The 18,020-nt window shown below is 44.0% G+C and overlaps 2 protein-coding genes across 2 annotated transcripts in view; one reads left to right on the top strand and one right to left on the bottom strand.

The window, feature by feature from the left end:
• The first annotated feature begins 741 nt into the window (after positions 1-741).
• Positions 742-13,847, top strand: kdf1a (keratinocyte differentiation factor 1a). Its single transcript, XM_083662585.1, has 4 exons — positions 742-1,101; positions 1,786-2,930; positions 6,315-6,389; positions 12,060-13,847. Exons 2-4 carry the CDS (start codon positions 1,805-1,807, stop codon positions 12,149-12,151), a joined length of 1,293 nt encoding a protein of 430 aa, XP_083518711.1. The 5' UTR covers positions 742-1,101; positions 1,786-1,804; the 3' UTR covers positions 12,152-13,847.
• Positions 13,848-17,435: 3,588 nt separating this feature from the next.
• The window catches only part of nr0b2a (nuclear receptor subfamily 0, group B, member 2a), a gene marked incomplete at both ends in the record, with an annotated part of 1,800 nt that continues 1,215 nt past the window's right edge, over positions 17,436-18,020 (bottom strand). Inside the window, one exon of the mRNA XM_083662537.1 lies at positions 17,436-17,674. Coding sequence (XP_083518663.1) covers positions 17,436-17,674 — 239 coding nt within the window. The remainder of the gene's footprint in view (positions 17,675-18,020) is intronic.

The following is an 18,020-nucleotide window of genomic DNA, read 5'->3' as shown; positions in this document are numbered from 1 at the left end:
GTGCACCTCTTTCTGTCTCTCAGATCTACTAGTGTGTGTGAGATCTAGTAGTGTGTGTGTGTGTGTGTGTGTGTGTGTGTGTGTGTGTGTGTGTGTGTGTGTGTGTGTGTGTGTGTGTGTGTGTGTGTGTGTGTGTGTGTGTGTGTGTGTGTGTGTGTGTGTTGTGTGTGTGTGTGTGTGTGTGTGTGTGTGCGTGCGTGCGTGCGTGCGTGCGTGTGAGAGTGTCAGATAGCCTATCTACTTTCTCCTTCTTCTCTTAAACACACATTCTGAGTGAGAGCAGAATTAGCACGAGAGTTTGCTACTGCAGCCTATAATATAAGCATGTCGTGTTCAAGTTACGTGAACTGTGCAGTTTAAAAAATGTAAACAGATATAGCCGGCTAGAGCAGACACTCACGCCTCGCTGCCACCCAGTGACGCGGTTTGTTTACCAAAAATGCTGCTCGGCTGATCCCTCGTATAGCCTACAGGCATGAAATAAAAAAAATATTAAAATCAATTTGTTTATGCTTTTACTGTTCTTCAGACCAAATAAAGTTCGAATAATATAGTGTATTCGACTTTGAATTGTTTGTTTATTTTTGAACCTTTATTTTTATATGGGGAAAAAATATGACATTCATCTTTCTTCTTCTGCACATTCATATCCGCCTCGCGTGACGTCACGCCTCACCTGTGGGTGGGTGCAGGCAGGCAGGCGGGTGTAGCTCGGCTCGGATCTGACTGGGATTAGCTGTAGCCGCAGGTAAAATAGCCAAACATTGGGAAGCCCTGTCTGTCGGTATTTCAACGCAGTGAAATTCCCCCCCAAAAGAAGACGACGCCGAGGAGATGAATCGGCGGTAGCTCCGTCGCGGCGACACACCTGACGTTTTGCGCAAAGGTGTTGTTTTTGTTCTGTTCCCCGCAGACCGGAAAGAAATCACCTGGAAAGAAGTTGCGCGATCGAAAAAGCTTGTCTGTCCGTCTGTCTTTCTCTCTTCCAAGCGCAACAAGCTAGAGAAACGTTGTCGCTCTGTCTGTCTGCGGGACTTCCGCGGTTTGATCGCAGGACTTTATTTGGGACACCAAACACCAAACACTGTTTCCTCATATGCGGTAAGTGAACGCGTTGTACCCTAACCGTCATTGAAAGTAGGTTGTTGATATGTTGATGGCTTACCTGAGTGCCTACAGAAGTAGGCCAGACAAACACCTTTTTGGGCGCGACGAGTGGGCCAAATTATTATCAGGCCAGTAGCTACTTTATGCAGTTACTAACTGCTGTATTTACATTCCCTGACTTGAGAGAGGGGGGGGACAGTTTGCATGTTATTATGGCTTTCAGACAGGTTAGTTTTTTATAGTGCCACCGGGTGTTTATTGGCTGTTTTTCCATGACAATAGTACCCCTCACTCATGCGTGTTGATGATTACATACAAGTAAATCTATACAAAATATACGTTTCACTGAACTGCCGGTGTTTTCGGCTTTATAGTTGTTTTTTGCCATTATCAGTAGCAGAACAGTGTAGCAGTTGACACTTGCCAGCAGAACTAGTTGTGGCACACACATCACATTTTAACAATGGGCTTATGAAATGACTTGGAATATATATATATTTATTTATCATTTTGGAGGTAAATTGTATTCCCCAATCATTCCAAGTACCCCCTGCAAGCTGCTCAAGTACCCCCTAGGGGTACACGTACCCCTGGTTGGGAATCACTGGTTCCTATGTGGCTACAGGAGTGGAGGTTTTAACACCTGGTTTTCCAAATTGTCCCTCTTCCACACACCAGGTGTCCACACTGAGGAGCCATGCCTGGCCACAACAGCACAGGGGCTCCCCAGGCGTCCCGCAACCACCACAAGACGGCGCACGCCTCCTCCGGCTCCAGGGCAGAGGGCTACCGACAGAGCCGGACTATCTCCAGGGAGAGCACCGCCAGCCAGGAGTTCTACTACAAGGATGCCCACGGCGGGGGGGAGCACAACACGCACGAGACCCACGTGCACGAGCAGCAGCACTCCCGTTACTCTGAGGGCAATAACAAGCACGACCGCAACAAGGGCCGCCCGCCGCGCAACGGCACCGGCACGGGCACGGGCGGCACCGCGCGCGGCTCAGAGACGATCGGCTTCATCCCCGGCTCGGCGGACAACGCGGCCGGCAGCAGGCACGCCTGTGGCTCCTGCGCCTCCATGGGCTGGAGCGGCTGCAAGGCGCTGATCTGCTGCGTGCTCACCTGCGGCTTCTACGGCAGCCGGGAGCCCTGCCTGCCCGTCAACGAGAGCTCCACGGACCACCCGTCCAAAGCAGGCAGCGAGACCACGCGCCTGCCCAACGGCGTGGCCCTGTCCAACCCCACCTGCGGCGTCGCGTTGGAGTCCGGCAAGTCCGGCGCCAACAAGCCCTCCAAGCTGCCCACCAGCGAGAGCTTCCGCTACCAGGACGTGCGCATCGCCGGCCAGACGGTAAAGTATCCGTACTCTGTCCCCAAGCGGACGCGCACCACCGGCAAGGGCGACAACAGCCAGCGGCCGATCAGCAACACCAGCCTGTACTCGCGCGACGACCCCGACCTGGACGACCTGAGCGACACGGGCACCGACATCGACTCGCTGATCACCAAGAAGCTGCTGGAGCTCTACGCCCTGCACCAGATCGACCAGCTGGCCAAGTGCACCTCCGACTCCTCGTTCTCGCGCAAGACCAACGAGATCAGCGAGCTGATCTACAGCATCGCGCAGGACTACAACCTGGAGGAGCAGGAGGCCGAGTGCAAGCTGGTGCACGGCGTCATCCGCATCAGCACGCGCAAGGGCAAGCGCAACAAGAGCCACCAGGCCGCCGTGCAGCAGCTACGGCCCAACGGGCGGAGCGACGGCACGCTGCCGGACAGCGGCAACGAGACCATGACCAACACCTTCATGAGCAGTGACAGTAAGATTTTTTTTTTTTTTATATATACCGTATATATTTTATTTTCAATTTTTTAAATAGAACAATAAACTAGTGATGTCACGGTACCAATAATTCAGTAGTCGGTACCGGTACTAGTGAATTTCCACGGTACTCGGTACCAATTTCGGTACCACGGTAAAAAAAACAGACAGATATTTCTTCAACAAATTCTCCTTTATTAAAGTATGCAACCATTTCCAATGAACAAATGGCATGTAGCCTTCAACTTTAAAACAAAACAATGTGCTTCTGCTTACTTCTTACATTCAACTCTGTATGGCAGTGAGTGCAGACAGTGCAACACCAGTGGCATGTAGCCCTCAAGTATTGTTTATTGAAGAAAAAAAAAAAGAAAGAAAAATCGATACCCTCGGTACCATGCAAAAACAGGTACCGAAGTACCGAAAACCGTGACAACACTACAATAAACGAACAAGACAAACAGGCTCAGACACAGGAAAATAAAAATAAAAATAAAATACATACATCAATGACATTTGGCATCAGTAACGTGGTGCTACCAGCCACAAAAGGTGCTTATGTGCTTGTGAGGGATATTATTACACATAGGACCCCACCAAAGAGGTCCACATGAAACCGACCGGGCAAGCTGTCCATCACCCCTAACCTTAGTCACTGCTCACTAATCATTTCTAACCTCGTCAAAGTAGCCCAGAAACGGCTCCCAAATAGTTGAGAACCTTCTAAGCGAGTTGGTTCTCAAGAACCTGAGTCTCTCCGTCTGTATAACAGAAACCATGTCCATCAGCCATACTTGAAAAGAAGGTGAAGAGGAGGACTTCCATTCCTTCCGGATGAGTCTTTTGGCGACAGTTGTCCCCCAGTGTCTGTGACAGTAAGATTTTAATCATGTCGCGCCGACATGTCATGTCGTGATTTTCATTCAATTCATTTAATTTCCATTTAGCCACCTGCAAGCTGGTGGTCAGAAGATGAAGAAGAATTGATTGATCGTGATTGAAACGATTTATTTCAAACAGTTAAAACAATACATCAAGTGAAAAAACCAGTAAACATAACAGTCTAAATAGACTTCAGCAAAAGGAAAATACGTAAACTCAAAACATAAAAAAGGGGCGAACTGTTTGAAAAGGGGCAGGAAGAAGCCTAGGCTTATCGAGTCCTGCCCCCAAATCATTCATAAACAAATTCATACATCCCTATATATGCATATCCTAACTCCCACGCTCCTCCACACACGCTCATGTATACACATACATACATACGTATGTATATACACATACGTATACAAACTTACCCATACACACACAATATCATAAATCCACCCACATATCCCTATCAATACTTATTCCTAATAATACATTCCAATATTACCCCCATAACCCAATGCTTTGATATTAACTTGTGTTGAATACATTCACACAAACAGTGCTGTTGTGCACACTGTCCCCAAAATGTTACAAATGCCCCAATTTCTTTTTAGACAGTGGGGGACAAATATTTTTCTGCCTGCCCTATCAGACCCGTTTATTAACACGTTCACTGCCAATGACGTGTTTTTACGTCAAACAAAATCCAACGGTTGACTGCCAATGACGTGTTTTTACGTTAAAAAAAAAATAGTTTTTTTTTTTTTTGACGGTGGGACGTTGATCTAACCCTTTTACGTCTCCTATACCAATATTGGAGGTATTGAATGTGTATAATCTATTTTACCGACCCACTGAGTGGCGACATGTCTCTCCACAGTAGAAAGAGGCGAGCCAAAACTGGAGGGAAAAGCGCGAGGAAGCCGTTCTCATACTGTAAAATGGATGGCGAAAACGCTTTCACTTTCGCGCTGACGCACAGCGGTGGCAACGGTGGGGGGTTCCAAGAATAGACTGGATGCACACTTTGAAACACGCACCATAAATAAGCCCAGAATCGCAAGAGCTTCATCAGAGCTCTCAACCGGACCGCCAAGAAACGAGCGAAACCCATCCAGCGAGCCCCATCCAGACTGCCAGGCAGCAGCCAGGCAGCAGCAACTCGTTTGTCACAGACCCGCTGCAGAGCCAAGGAGGGCGGAGGAGAACGCCCACGGAGGGAGGAGTTGGAAGCAGAGGGGGGTTTCCTGCTGTTATGGAGGAAATTACTGTTCAAAACTATTGTTTAGATGTCTGACGTCTTACTGATGCCAAAAATGAATGGTTAAAGTGACTGTTCTATCGAATTTCACAAAAAGCCGTTTATCTCAGAATAATTTTTCAGACGCTGAAACCATGCTGTATTCAACTGCTAATGCTTACATAACTACTAACTCTACAAACTAACTCTTTTAGACAGAGAAAGCACACATTCTATTAGTTCTTTTGAGATATTGTGTGTTCACAAAATCTTAGCAGAAAAGAATCCTCGGGTCTTGAAAGATGAGCCAGAATCCTCAAAAAAACCCTCTGGCAGAACCTACCTACAGTAAAAAAAAAACGGCTGGCAGTGAATGTGTTAAATGGATCAACGTGAATAATTAGGGCGGTATTTAGGCTGTAACTTTCATAATGCAATACGAGATATCCAGTGACAACACACTTCACCCCCCTCCTTGCTACATACCAAATAACCCCAGTCATGTGACCAGTGACTCATCATGGTGTCTGTTGGAACGCCACCGAAGCTGTTTTGTTTGTTTCGCTGTTTTAATCCCCAATACACAAGACACACACACACACACACACACACACACACACACACACACACACACACACACACACACACACACACACACACACACAATAACAAGGCACAATACACAAGGCATTTTAGAGGCATTGTCGTGAGGATAACCACTGTCTGGGGCAGGTGGAACCAGATATACAGAGTATTCTACAAACATGCGTTGAACAAATTAGAATCAGAATCACTTTTATTGCCACAGTATGCAAGTTACATACGAGGAATTTGTCTTAGCGTCTGTATGCAGCGTAGCGGTCACATCAATATACAGGGATAAGAAGTAGGAAGATAACTAAAGACAATCACAAAGTTGCAAGTGCAATCAAATCGAGTCAATATATACAATATGTACATGACAGTGGTGTGAAGTGTTCTGTGGATGATAAATATGAATTTACGTTGGATTTACATGAGATTTACAGTCAGAGTTAGATAAGAGTTTACATTGAATGTACATGAAATGTACAGGCTAAGTTAAATAGGCGTTAATGTGCAGGGAATTTACATGATTTTACAGTCCCAGTTAGACAGGCATTAAATTAGATATGAGTTCCAGTTTTATTGAATTTGGACTTGACTGCTAGCTTATCGTGGCGTCGATCTGTCATATTTTGTGTTGATGACTCCGCCTGCTTGTGCTGATCTTCCTCTCTTTGTCCCCTGCAGTGCCTGAGGTGAAAGTGTCAGAGCAGACGTCGTCAGACGAACTGGCGAGGAAGATGAGACATTACAGTGGGAGAAGTAAGTAGGAAGTGGGAATTTCCCACTCCGGCACAGTTTCAGGTGGAAACAACTGAGGCCATTTACACCTGGCGTTAACATGCGTTTTCTGCCATCAGATTGCAATCAGATTTTATTTGATCACTTCAGCCTGATTCCATTTACACCTGGCGTTAACATGCGTTTTCTGCAATCTGATTGCAATCAGATTGCAGAAACGGTTGTCCTCTCAATCCGCATAAAGTTGCTGTATCCAGATTGAGAGGACACATTGCGTTTACACTTGTGTTCAATGTGTACACAATGCATCCCCGACCACCTCCGGAGGTGGTTTGGCCGATCAGATTGCAATCCTTCTTCAATGCGTTTTGGGCGGGTGTTTACACCTGGCATTTTCAAGTGATAAAACACAATCTGATTGCAATCTGATCACAGAAAACGCATGTTAGCGCCAGGTGTAAATGGCCTCAGTTGTCTCTGTGTACATGTATTGTGGTTTAAAAAAAGAACTCTTCCAGTCAAAAGTTTGGACAGACATTTTTCCACATTTGAGATTAGAATAACAACATAAAAACCATGAAATAACACTCGTGGAATTAGGCAGTGACTAAAAAGAGTGTTAAAGAAATCAAAACTAGCTTTTATTTTAGCTTCTTTAAAGTAGCCACCTTTTGCCTTGATAGAAAGGCAAAGGCTTTGGATGGGGGGGGGGGGGGGGGGGGGGGGATCACAGGCAACAACTTCTCTACTGATATTTGTTGAAGAAACCTATTTCAAGCATTGAAGCATAAAATGCCTTGAAAATATCAATCATAAACAAACCATCAATCCTATATAAATAAGTCATATATAAATCATAAAGACAAATCACAGTACATTCCACAGGTGTGTCCAAATGTATAACCGGTAGCGTACCTCATAACGATAGAGGAGTGGATTGTACTGATTAGAGCCCCCCAGTTGTATTTGTCCCGTTCATTCAGGTATAATTACTACTCTGGCCCAATCGTTCCTGATTCTCTGGTGGCTCAGTGTTCAACGCGCTATTGTACCTGATGCAGCTGCAGGCGTTTTCTCACCTCCTCTCTGCTTTCCAGTGGCATACCAGGCTACAAAGCCCTACATTCCTGTTTTTTCTCTCTATATTGCAATTAGCTGCCTCCTCCTCTCCTCTCCTCTGCCACCCTACACCCACCCCGCCCCGTTAGCTGCCTCCTCATCTCCTTTTTTTAATGTTTTTTTTATCCCATTTTTATCCCCCATCAGTGCTAATTTAACGTATTTACCCTGGTTGCTGCTCCACCCTCTGCCGATCTGGGGAGAGCCGAAACTGGCTCCATGCTTCCTCCGAGACATGGGCAGTTAGCCAGCCGCTTCTTTTCACCTGACAGGGGAAGCTTCACCGGTAGGACATAGCACGTGGGAGGTTCCAACCAGATTCCAACCAGTTCCCCTCCCTCCAAACAGGCGCCTCTAACGACCAGAGGAGGCACCACATTAGCAACCAGGATATTGCATGTTTTGGTGAAGGGGTTCCTATATGAAGGAAACCCCCAGGGGGCATGGGGAGAACATGCAAACTCCACACAGAAAGGCCCTTTTGACGACCCCCACCCGGGCGGTGGGCACTCGAGGACATGCGGACGCCGGGCACGCATTCCTTCAGCGCACACAGCGTCCCAGGTGGGAATCGAACCCAGGACCTTCTAGCTTTGAGGCGACAGCGCTTACCACTGAGCCACCGTGCCCCCCTTGCCTCCTCCTCTCCTCTCCTCTGCCACCCTACACCCACCCGCCACCCCGCCCCCGTTTCCCCTTCTAGCTCAGGGGTCGTACACCGCCAGCGGATCAAATCGCATTCAATATATGCCACACCAAGTCCTGTGGTTTATTATGTCATTTTAGAGAACGACTTGGGTTACAGATGGATCGCTGTGTGCAGCAGCAGCCTCTTTTCTTGTGTGTTGTTCAGCAGAGCCTGTTAAAAAAGGAAGGGGAGTCGTGTTACATGTCTTTTGAATGAGGGTGCACCGGATTATGTTTGCACACATCTTTCACATGGCGGGCCTGGGAATGTGCCAGGGCCCCGCGCTAAACTAAACGCTTTTATGCCTCGCAATTTGTGCGTGGACTTTTTTTTTATATATTTTATTTTACCGTTTTTTTTAACACAAAGAACAAAATTGAACAGATTCCGACAGGAAAAAACAAAAAACGGAAAAAAAGGCATACATATACTAGGGGTGTCAAAAAGAATCGATTATAAGATGCATCGCGATGCGGACGTTCACGATTCTGCATCGATTCACAAATGTCAAAATTATAAAAAAAAAAAAAAAAATATATATATATATATATATATATATATATATATATATATATATATATATATATTAGAGATGGGATAGTTAACGCCATTAACGGCTGCGTTAACGCAAGACTCTTAACGCGCGATAAAAAAAATTATCGCCGTTAATCTATTTAATCTTTTTTTTTTTTTTTTACCTTTATTTATACAGGGGGAGTCTCACTGAGAGCAATGCTCTCTTTTTCAGGAGCGCCCTGTTCACATTCACACACATTCATACCTGGAAGCTGTCCAGTACAACCACAGTCTGATCTGCTGGCCACTGAGCAGCTCCACTGTATTATTATTATTATATATATTATTATTCTCAAAGTTGTCTGGTAGCAGGGTCCACTTATATTGAGCAGGCCATGATGATTATCACTTTAGAATGGAACAGGTATGTAAGCGCGGACATTTATGTCTGCCTCCCCCATCCTGGCTGCTGTGGGGGGGCGTGAACAACCGAATAAACAGAAACCTGTTCACAAGGACTTACTTCTAGTCATTATTTATGTTGCACACACATATTTTGAATGGCTTCGACAGACTTCAAATTACCCATTTTAATCTAGATTAATCTAGATTAATGACCAGGATTAATCTAGATTAATCTAGATTAAAAAAAATTATCTATTCCCATCTCTAATATATATATATATATTTTTTGTATAAACAAATAAAACAAATAAAATATATATATTCCTTATATAAAATATAAGGAAATCAGCCGGGCGAGTCACCCGTCACCCTTAACCTCGTCTTAAGTAGGCCAGGAGCGGGTCCCAGAGAGTTGAGGATTTCTTAAGTGAGTTTGGTCCTCAAGAACTTGAGTCTCTCCATGCGTATAACTGAGACCATGTAAGTCAGCCAGAGCTGAAAAGAAGGTGGGGGGGGACGGGGACTTCCCTCCTTCAGAATGAGTCTCTTGGCTACAGTCGTCCTCTGCTAGCCTGGGTAAACCCAGCCGCCACGTGACCTGCTCTCAGACCTGCTCTCAGTCACTACTAAGCAGGGTAAGCCTGAGAGCAGGTCACTGGGGGCTGGGTTTACCCAGGCTAGTCCCCTGCATCAGAGACTGCTGCACAGCCGTAGGGAGAGGATTCCTGATGGCGAGTTCCGCCTCCGGCTGAAGGGTTATTTTATAGGCCTTAGAGCAGGGGTGGCCAAACTACGGCCCGCGGGCCAGCTGCAGCCCGCTGCCTGTTTTTAAGTGGCCCACCATGAATTTAGCAAAAAATAAATTGTGCTAAAAACGTTTTTCCGTTTTACAGTTTAAAGCGGAAAAACAAGAAAACTAAAACCGGGGGGGGGGGGGGGAAATGAAAAAAAACAAACAGAAAAACTAAAACTAAAAAACTGATCCCCCCCCCACCCCCCATTTAGTTTTTTCCATTTAAAACCATTGAAAATGGGTTATACTTGAGTACCCTGACCTGGTCTTTTTCTTTTTTTCTTTTTTTTTACATTTTTAATACTGAATGTTGGTGAAATTATCTCTGTCTTAACCTGTCGGCACAGGAAAATTAAAATTTGAAAACATACAGAAATACCCATTGTAATAGGTGAGCACATCATTAAACTGTGTCATATGTTTATTTAGGTAGAAATTACATTTTTGACGGCAGAACGGTTTTCTGGTCTAATTTCCCCCCCGCTTTCAGTGTAAATGGGTTGAAAACTGCCGCGCTAAATATTGTTTGGCCTGCGACTCCTTATATCTTTCTGTATGCGGCCCACAACCGAAAAAGTTTGGCCACACCTGCCTTAGAGTACCAGTCAAATATGTTGGCCCAGAATCCGGTTAGTGAAGGGCAAAACCAAAAAGCATGGGGCAGTGTGCCCTCTGACACCTGCCACCTATCACATAGTGGTGAGACAGAGGGGAAGATCCTGTGGAACTTATGCTTAGAATAGTGAAGACGGTGAGTGACTTTAAAGCAGGACTAAACCCCAAAACACTTTTTTCAGCTTTTCACCAATATATATGACTTTGGGGGTGGTGTGTGAAGAATTCTGGTCAAAATTTCCACATTTGAGACCAAACTGTTACCATTGTACCATTTGTATCATTTTCAGCAGCATAAGTTCCCTCTATGGGTTGAACACTGCTTTTTTTGTGCCCTCAAATGAATGGGATATTTGGTACATCGTGGGTTTAGCACGCGCCCCACTCATGTGAAAAATTGTTTTTTTCTTCATTGATTATTACTGTAGTTCACGCGGCGCAAGCCCTTTAAGACCAATGCATCCCTGGGTAATGCCTACTGTGGCTAATATTAGCCGCTAGTTATGTTATATGGCAGTAAAATGCCACCGGATGACCAAATTGATATAACTTTTAACCATTTCGAGTAACACTGTTTCCATACGGATCACCAGCCTTAGTTTGTCGTTTATAACGTGGCTATATTCATAACGTTTCTATCTCGGATGCGTTATTTCGAATCCCACATAGGTTAAGCTGGCGCAAAGCGTGTGGGTTTCAGGACGAAACAGTCAAGAGCCACTAACGTCATCTTTAGAGCACAATATTCCTGGAATGCAAGTTTAACTAAACGGTTACATGTCCTCTGCATTCTACATCAAATTAAAGGAACACTCTGCCCATTTTCAACCAGCTTTGTATCATTAGAACATCAGTAGTATATCAGAAAACTGTAAACTGTTTTGAAGTCTGTCATTTAATTTGACAGTTATTGAGTGTTAAAGTGTGGACCAGTGACATCACTGGTCCACACTAACTCAAATTAATAACTCATTAACTCAAATCAACTCTGAATAACTGTCAAACTAGATGAATGATGAATAGTTTGACAGTTATTGAGAGTTGATTTGAGTTAATGAGTTATTAATCTGAGTTAGTGTGGACCAGTGATGTCACTGGTCCACACTTTAACACTCAATAACTGTCAAATTAAATGACAGACTTCAAAACCGTTTACAGTTTTATGATATGCTACTGATGTTCTAATGATACAAAGCTGGTTGAAAATGGGCGGAGTGTTCCTTTAAGATATTACAGGTTGTTTTATTTTGTATGTTACATACTTATTGGCCAAGATATGTTACTTTATGGGGGAGGAATTCTGCCAGCTAAGGAGGGGAGTGTGGGCGGCCATCTTGCCTGCGGGGTTTTCGGATCGAGTGGAGAGCCGTTTTGCAAGAAATCTGGGGGGTTTAGTCCTGCTTTAAACTGGATCAGCTGGTGTTTGCTTTTAATGCACGAAACCATTTCAGCGGGCCCATCATTCACTGCGATGTGGCTTGTCTACTTTTCTACTGTGTTTCTTATTTTCATTCAACGCTTTCCAGTAAATAATATTTCCGTTTTTCTCTTGCAGCGTACTCCTCCAGCACCGCCACGGCCTACAACTCGCCCTATCTGCACGACACCGAAACGGACTCTTCGGGCGCCCCTCTGCTGCTGATCTGACCCGGCCCGCCGCGCAAAAATCAAAAAGTGCCTAAAACTGACGACAAAGGGATGTAGCCAGCTAAGATGGACAAGTTGATCCTTCTGCTCTCGTTTGTAAATGCTGTTACTGAGTGGAGCACCTTTGCACCACTGGAGGTTTTAAATTCTCCTTATTGGTCCTGTTTGATATTGGGGAGTGTGGAGACAAATCCACGGAGCTCTTGTGTGACTTGGAGATGGGACATCACTGGATGTCTACCTTTGCCCCATCTCTCCAGCTAATTGTCTACTTCTGCACAACCATACAGGAAAACAAAGATGTATTTTTTTTTAAGATGGGGGGGGTGGGGGTGGGAAGGCAATGGAAGTTTTTATGTATTGCCATGTTTTAAAGTTGTTTTGAGACTCTCATAGAGAGCCACCAGGAATGAGTCCGGAGAACGTCGATGCCAACACTCTCCGGGTTCTTCGCTGTTTTCGCCTATGGGGTTTTTTGAATGGGTTTTTGGCGCGATGCTTCAAATAAGGTCTCTGGGCAACGCGAGCTTAATCAAACGCGAGCCAGTGTTTAGTAATATCATCTTCACAACATGAGGACCACTTTTATGAGTGTTTGAAGAAAATTGAAAATAGAGAAATCTGCTGCCTCCATAACCGCCTCACAAACGAGATTCAGGGCATTTTTGCCCGAGTTCTACTGGATTGGGGTTTTACGTGTCGTTAAAAGGGTGGCTAGCTAGCAAACGGCTAAGTGAGACTACACTGTTGAGTTGACGGGGATATTCTACGTCAATAACGTCACCACTTCAAAGGACGAACACGGAAATTCTCTTTCCCTCACCTGGTTCAGCCCGTTCAGCCCGGGGTAATCAGTGCACAGCAGCGCACACATCAACAACACTCCAGGTTGAGTGCTGACGTGATGTGGAAGCCTATGCGACACTGTGTGTGGTTCTGGATTAGCTTAGCACGAGCTTTTTACTTCTAGCGCTCGCATATACACTTCAAAACTCATAAAAGTGGTCCTCATGCGTGAAGATGATCCCGCTGAACACTGGTTCGCGTTTGATTAAGCTCGCATTGCCCAGAGACCTTATTTGAAGCATCGCGGCAAAAACCCATTCAAAAATCCCATAGACAGAAACCGCGAAGAACCCGGAAGTCCGGGACGCGTCCGCGTTTTTCCGACTACAAAAATACGTCATCCCTGGAGCTCTCCATTGCTCTCTGCATGTTGTAAAAAGAGACATGACTTACACTCCACGCAATTTTAGCTCAGGCCAAAGGAGCGAGTCTGATCCTAAAAGATAACCGTCCTCATTCTTGTCTGTGTGATTGTTTTTGTGCAGGTGGTTGAACGGCCTCCATGACCCTCTGCCATGTACACCTGAACATACTATACTGCTGTATTGTTAAGCCATATTTTTGATGTACATATTTTTACGTCAATGTTACTTCTTGGGCCGTTAAACCATGTGTGGCATTTGCTCACTTTTTTCTCCTCTGCAATGTTAAGTTTTATTTTTTTATTTTGACCAAAATTAAAAAAAAAAGTCTGTGCCTGTTTTTATTTCCTCTCCTATGTATATTTGACGGGGCTCTTTTTTCTGTATATAATGTTTAAGGTGTTTTCACTTTGGCCATAATAACAAGAAACGGTTTCAAGCTTGGGAGAAATCTCGAGTTGAACAGGTATATTTCAACAACAAACTTTCAGCAGTCCCGTCTTCACCAATCTTAATATATCGTGTCAATCGAGAACAAAATCGATGAATCTCGCATCACATGCTTTGCTCTGCCACATAAATCGTTTTTGCTTTTAGCAGGTTTGTCTCTAGTCTAGTTTTCCCTCTTTCTCTCTCGGATTATTGTTGTCGAGTTCTTCTCCCTGAGGTCACTGTGTTGTAGAACCATGCAGGCCTTTTCCGCCTTCAGCAAAAGCAGGAACTTGTTTGGCTGGTTCTGACTAAAAAAGGGGGTTTGTCTTTGTCTGCAGCGAAGAAGCACAGCGGCGGAGAAAATCAACCTGATTTCAGGAACTCCTCTTTGTTTCCGTCAATCCCGTGTTGATTCAGACGGTTTAGGGTTGGATCATGTATATTTTCATCTCAGTTCCATGAAGGATAGAATGTTTTCAACCCTTCAACATTCATCAGTGTCTTATTAGATCTACTTCAACGCTATGATGCCTTTAGATAACAGGTAACGCAAAACGTCTCCGTTTTTGCGTTTGTGAGAAACAACTTGGGTTTACAGTTCAATAGTTCAATAACTTGGGTTTATTTTTAGATGAAAGTATGTCTTTCTTACAGTACATGGTGCGTCAGTTCTGGCAGACTTGGCAAAGTAGGGCATTGGGAGGGGTTATAGGTACAACTCAAATGCTGAGAGATGGTTAATCAACATTTTCCAAACTGTATCAAACGTGTATGTCCTGTTTTAGATGATGTGTCAGGAATATGGGGCTATAAAAAGTTTCAGATTAAATGTGCATAATTGGCCAATTAGATATTTTTTTTAGGACTTCATAAATATGCACCTGCTTTGGGACATCTATTCACCTGAAGTACAACATTCTCACACACAAATAATAATCCACCTATTCACTGAGCACCTAAGGGTCAGTAATGAAAATGTGTTTAGAAATTGTTGTGCATTTATCAACTATTGACTGCTTTATGAATGGCTATTTACCTGTGTTCACGATCTTAGCCTTTATCAACAATGTTATATATATGATTTTCATTATATTTTTTGTTCAGTGAAATATATAAGATATATAATGTAAATATATAAGCACTTTACTAATCCCCTATGAGAAATTTGGGATGTATATTATCTTTTTTTTTTTTTACATGCCTTAGCAATGTGTTAATGTTCTAATGAAGCTGAATGGATTCACCTGTCATCTCCAGGTGTATTGTTTGTTTCATAGAAGTAGAACTTTACATACAAACAAACACCGATGAATGTTGTCGAGAATCTTTTAGTCTAAGAATCTATTGCCGTATTAAAATATGCTCTCAGGTTGACTGCAGTCCGTTTCTTTTGAATAGACATCCTATACCGCAACCCACCAACTCATCTGAACCCCTCTAGTGATCCTCCTCCAAACTCACTGAAGTCCTTCTTTGTGCCACACGTGGATCTTCATGACTTCATGACTGTTTGAGTTGTGCTGCAGTTACCCGGTGTCACCCCTTTTCCGCTGGCTGTCTGCCCCCACCGCCACATTCCTGTTTTACCTGTATGAGATGTCGTTTAAAACGCTCACAGTTTCACAATTAACATACCACAGGTAGGGACAAATCAAGAGCTCCATATCAAATGGCACAAAGAATGTTTCATCGGTAGTCATTTAAGCCGTTTACACATTGATTTAGCATTAATATGTTTCTTCCAGTCTAGTCACCTTTGCATATAAAAGTTGTTATGATGCATTTTTATATAGATGTTATTTTTGTAGGGTATCTTTCTGATTGTGGTTTAGTGTTGTTGTTTTTTTACAAGGAAACGAGACATCCACTTTTTAAGCCTAAATCCTTCCATTGTGTTTTGAGTAGCTAGACACAAGTGACTTCCAATAATGACCACAAGAGGGAGACAAAGCAGCACTAGAAACAAAAAAACACTGACCTAGGCTACCATTCATTCATGCCCATGGTGGAAACAGATTTGGCAGTTGCTGCCATATTTCTACCAGTCATCAATGCTTCAATGTAAAGCCGGATTCTCAATGTAACTCCCACAACATTTCCCAGGCATGTGTCTGTGCTTGACTAGTTAGTCTGCAGGCCAACAGCCTAACAGATCTCAGGTATGTGTCTGTGCTTGACTAGTTAGTCTGCAGAATCAGATGATATGATTACTCAATTTCACTTTTATACTAGTGGATACGTGTGCTTTATTTGCTTTGCGAACCGAGTATATTAGTATTTCATATATGTGAAAAATAAGGTTTATAAACACACGCTTTTGTCATTTTGGGAAATTGATGGCTTATGGTGATTCTTAAAGTATCGAGTCATACATTCATTCACCTTTCAGTTAGTGTACAAAAATATATTTATTTCAAACATTCTGTAAATTCAAACAAAAGTTATTTACAACACCGAAGCAAACATAAAATATCTCCAGTACGACATCAACATAAGATCTATGGACAGTTGGTACAGTCTGTCATTGCATATTGAGGTGAAAGTTTACAACTGTCCACCACAACAAATAAAACCAACGCAGACATGGATAGCAGACAGGATAAAGTGACCTCAGCTCCAATGTAAATGTAATTCATAGTTTGGTCATTCACAATAGAAAATGCTCATTCGTGTATTTTGTCTCCCATACAGACTGGTGTGAGTGCTGATTTGAGCAGTCCACTGTGAGACATGAGGAAGTAAGGCCATGTTCAGACTAGGAGGCCAAATCTGATTTGTGAACTTTAGTGACCTATTAATGACTTTATCCAGATTGGTTTTATGAGTCTGGACGCTCCAAGTCTGATTTGTGTCACTTGTCCCAAACCACATATGGAGGTAGTTTCCAATCTGCTTTCGACTGATGTGACTTGAGTGCGGACGCGCAGATCCACCAAATCTGATTTGAACGTCACTCGTAACTCGTCATCAAATGCTTCTGCGCAGGAAAACCACGTCACCAACGTACGTATTTACTGACGCCCACGTCGTTACCATAGCAACCCATGCAGATAGGCTGTTTAGGTCTGGACACATAGATCCGACTTGAAAATCAGATTTGTGGCAGTGTGGACACACTCCCAAATCAGATTTGGGAAACCAATCAAGATAATGATGATTAATGACTTCATCAGCAAATCGGATTTGCCTGTAATGTGAACATGGCCTAAGTCACCTAGGTCAGTGGTTCTCAACGTGGAGTCAAGGGACCACCAGGGGGTCCTCGAGGGAGTTCCAGCAAATTGATGAGTTGTTAAATGTAACAATTATTTAGGCTAATTGACAAGAAGTTAAAACAATGTAGAAGAATGATGACTGTTTTGATCACATCTCTCTCCCTATCATACAGATAGTGATCGAATTCTGGGAAGAAATTCAGATTTGGATCTGACACACAAAATGTCATTAAATGCGGTGTGTGTGTGTGTGTGTGTGGGGGGGGGGGGTCCGTCGCCCCCAATGTGGACTAGGGGTCCTTGATATGAAAACGGTTGAGAATCACTGGCCTAGGTTCAAGACGAAGCTTTGTGTCTCCACCATCAAAAGTCCTGTGCTCTTCAGGTTTTGTCCTGATGTCCTGTCCAAGCTCACTCGTCGCCCTCTACCTAACTGAAGAGCATGTCGACCAGCAGGTCCAGCAGCTCCGCCTGGCCGATCACCGGCCTGAAGAAGAGTTCAGTGAGCAGGCCGGGCGTGACGCTCTGCAGCATGGAGGCGGTGAGCAGCAGCTGGCCGAAGCGCTCCTGGTCTCCTGGGTGGAGCAGACGAACCACCTCTCTCAGGGCGTGTTGGGCCTCCTGCTGTAGCCCTTCAACGAACAGCGCCGCCTTCAGGTCTGGGACGTCTGTTCAGAATCAGAATCAGAATCAGAATCAGAATCACTTTTATTGCCACACTATGCAAGTTACATACGAGGAATTTGTCTGTTGAAGGTAGAGATGTTAAATGATGAAGTGATAAGACACTTTGGCACAGTCTTCTCTTCTTTATGGATAATAACAGGGATTTAAAATTCTTTAGTGACCATCTAGAGCAGTGGTTCTCCAACTTTTTCCACATCAAGGACCCCTAAACTGACACAAATTAGCCCGCGGACCCCCCATTTTATATGATTTTTAGCTTTTAGATGGTTTATTACAGAAAGCGTATGAAACCCATGACCAAAATAGTCATACATTGTCATTGTGTTA

The sequence above is a fragment of the Poromitra crassiceps genome, assembly GCF_964638095.1.
Source record: "Poromitra crassiceps genome assembly, chromosome: 29".
NCBI lineage: Eukaryota > Metazoa > Chordata > Actinopteri > Beryciformes > Melamphaidae > Poromitra > Poromitra crassiceps.
Note: the sequence above shows the minus strand (reverse complement) of the source record. Positions and strands in the feature narration are given on the sequence as shown.